At 42.8% G+C, this 1,951-nt stretch overlaps 1 protein-coding gene across 1 annotated transcript; it reads right to left on the bottom strand.

Moving 5' to 3' along the window:
- Window positions 1-350: 350 nt before the first annotated feature.
- On the bottom strand, window positions 351-1,117 carry LOC141686040 (uncharacterized). The gene is made up of 2 exons (XM_074491106.1): window positions 593-1,117; window positions 351-476 (listed from the first exon to the last, which is right to left on the bottom strand). The coding sequence occupies exons 1-2, from the start codon at window positions 1,115-1,117 to the stop codon at window positions 351-353; spliced, it is 651 nt and encodes a 216-aa protein (XP_074347207.1).
- Window positions 1,118-1,951: the final 834 nt, after the last annotated feature.

Here is a 1,951-nt window from a genome sequence, read left to right as displayed (position 1 = left end):
ATTGATTCTTTCACACACCTGATCACCTCTTCTTCCTCAGTTTGCTCTGAATTAAATAAATCTTGGAAATAGCCCGAGATCAGATTTGCTAATCCACTGTCCCAATCACACCACTCTCCATCTACCTTTCTCAGTCTTTGAATTCTATTAGATCTCCTTCTCGTTGAAGCTGAAGCATGGAAATACTTCGTATTTTTATCACCCGCTTGAAGCCACAGCTGTTTTGATCGTTGTCTCCAGAATATTTCTCTTTGGTCGAGGATCAGAAATAGATGATTCTTCACTTCCTTATATCTCAAAACTGACTGCTCATCACGCTTATTCCTCAGATGACTAAGCTCCATTTTACACTACTTAATACGATTTCTGAACTTCCCCGTAACATCTTTACCCCAGGGACCTAGCCTTTCCCCACATCTCTGAATTTTCTCCACGATACTGCTGTTACTATTCGCATTCCAACTATCCTTTACTATCTGATAACACAGAGGCTCAGTTAGCCAAGCATTTTCGAACCGAAAATGATTTCTTCTATTATCTGTGCTTTTTCCTTTAGGCTCTAGGAACAACGCACTATGATCCGATGGCGAACCCTCCAGGTGTATAACTTAGCCAGCGGGAACATATCAAACCAACTCTTGCTTGCCAGCGCTCTGTCCATCCTAGTTTCAATCCACGTTTGAGTGCCCCGCCCTTTCTCCCATGTATATTGATGCCCCACTAAATCCATGCCAGTCAATCTCACTTCAGAAATTGTCTCGTTAAATCCATCTATCAGCCATCGAGGGTAATTAGCCCCTCCTCTCGTATCAACTTGAGAGGTGATGTTGTTCATATCTCCAACCACGCACCACGGTAAATTCGAGTCTCTAGATAAGTTACGCAGAAGATCCCAAGTTCTCTTGCGCAGATGCCGCATAGGTTCTCCATAAAAGCCTGTAAGACGCCAGTTCATCATCCCATTTGTCACTACTTCCATATCGACATGATTCTGAGAAAAACTCAGAAGCTTTGCATGGACTACATCTTTCCAAAGAATAGCCAGACCCCCGCTTCTACCTTGAGGCTCCACAGACAACACACCATCATAACCTAGTTTCACTCGAACCCATTCCATCTTATCTTTACGACTTAAAGTTTCACACAAAAACACAAAGTTGGGCTTTAGTTGACGAGTAACGTCAGAGAGGAACAGAATTTTCCAAGGAAGCCCAAGACCTTGGCAGTTCCAAATTATAGAAGTCATGATAAGTGGCGGGCCTGCCTTGCAGCACCCACCAATAACAAGTTTTTTTGGTCCAATGAGATTAGCTCTTGGGTATCCATCATTGTGTCCAAGTCATTTTCTGGGACCCCATTGGGCTTGACTGCGTTGGGCTCTTCTGTTCTGCGTCTTTTTGGGTCATTGAAAACTACAACATTTGAATCTATCCCCTCCTTATTTCCCGCTATTAAACTTTTACCAGCTTGGATGATTGGGATTTGAATTTGAAGTTGCCTAACTGTGCCTAGAATATCTCCGTCAGTATCTTCCGTAACTATCGGCTTCTCTATCCCAACTAACTCCCCTGACATCCCTGATTTTCTGGGAAAAACATCATCTCTGGCGTAATTTTCGGTTTCCACTTCGTTGCCGTTAGTTCTTGTCGGAAAAGGAACTGCACCATCCGGTCCCCGAATCCACTGATTTTCTCTATTTTTTCCTTGGTTCCTTAGTTGAGCCCTCAACGAACTATCATATTTTCTTATCACTTGACCATGTGAAGCATCAAACATGAGCGCACAGAATTTCTCTGTATGTCCTATTATGCCACAAAAGAAACAAAAAAATGGTAGTCGTTCATACTTAAACTGGATCCACAACCAGTCACCGCCTGCTTTCTTGATCTTCATCTTACTCTTTAAGGGGCAGAAACAATCCACGGCTACCTTTATTCACAAAAAGTTCCTG

The sequence above is a fragment of the Apium graveolens genome, chromosome 2 (genome assembly GCF_009905375.1).
Source record: "Apium graveolens cultivar Ventura chromosome 2, ASM990537v1, whole genome shotgun sequence".
Taxonomy (NCBI): Eukaryota; Viridiplantae; Streptophyta; class Magnoliopsida; order Apiales; family Apiaceae; genus Apium; species Apium graveolens.
This window is presented reverse-complemented; position numbering and strand designations above follow the sequence as displayed.

What these genes read in the sequence shown, in the direction of transcription:
- LOC141686040 (XM_074491106.1), bottom strand. Translation starts at nt 1,117, where the DNA reads ATGGAATGGGTTCGAGTGAAACTAGGTTATGATGGTGTGTTGTCTGTG. An exon ending in CTAAGTTATACACCTGGAGG is followed by an intron (nt 477 to 592) that starts GTTCGCCATCGG and finishes CTGTGTTATCAG; the next exon opens with ATAGTAAAGGATAGTTGGAA.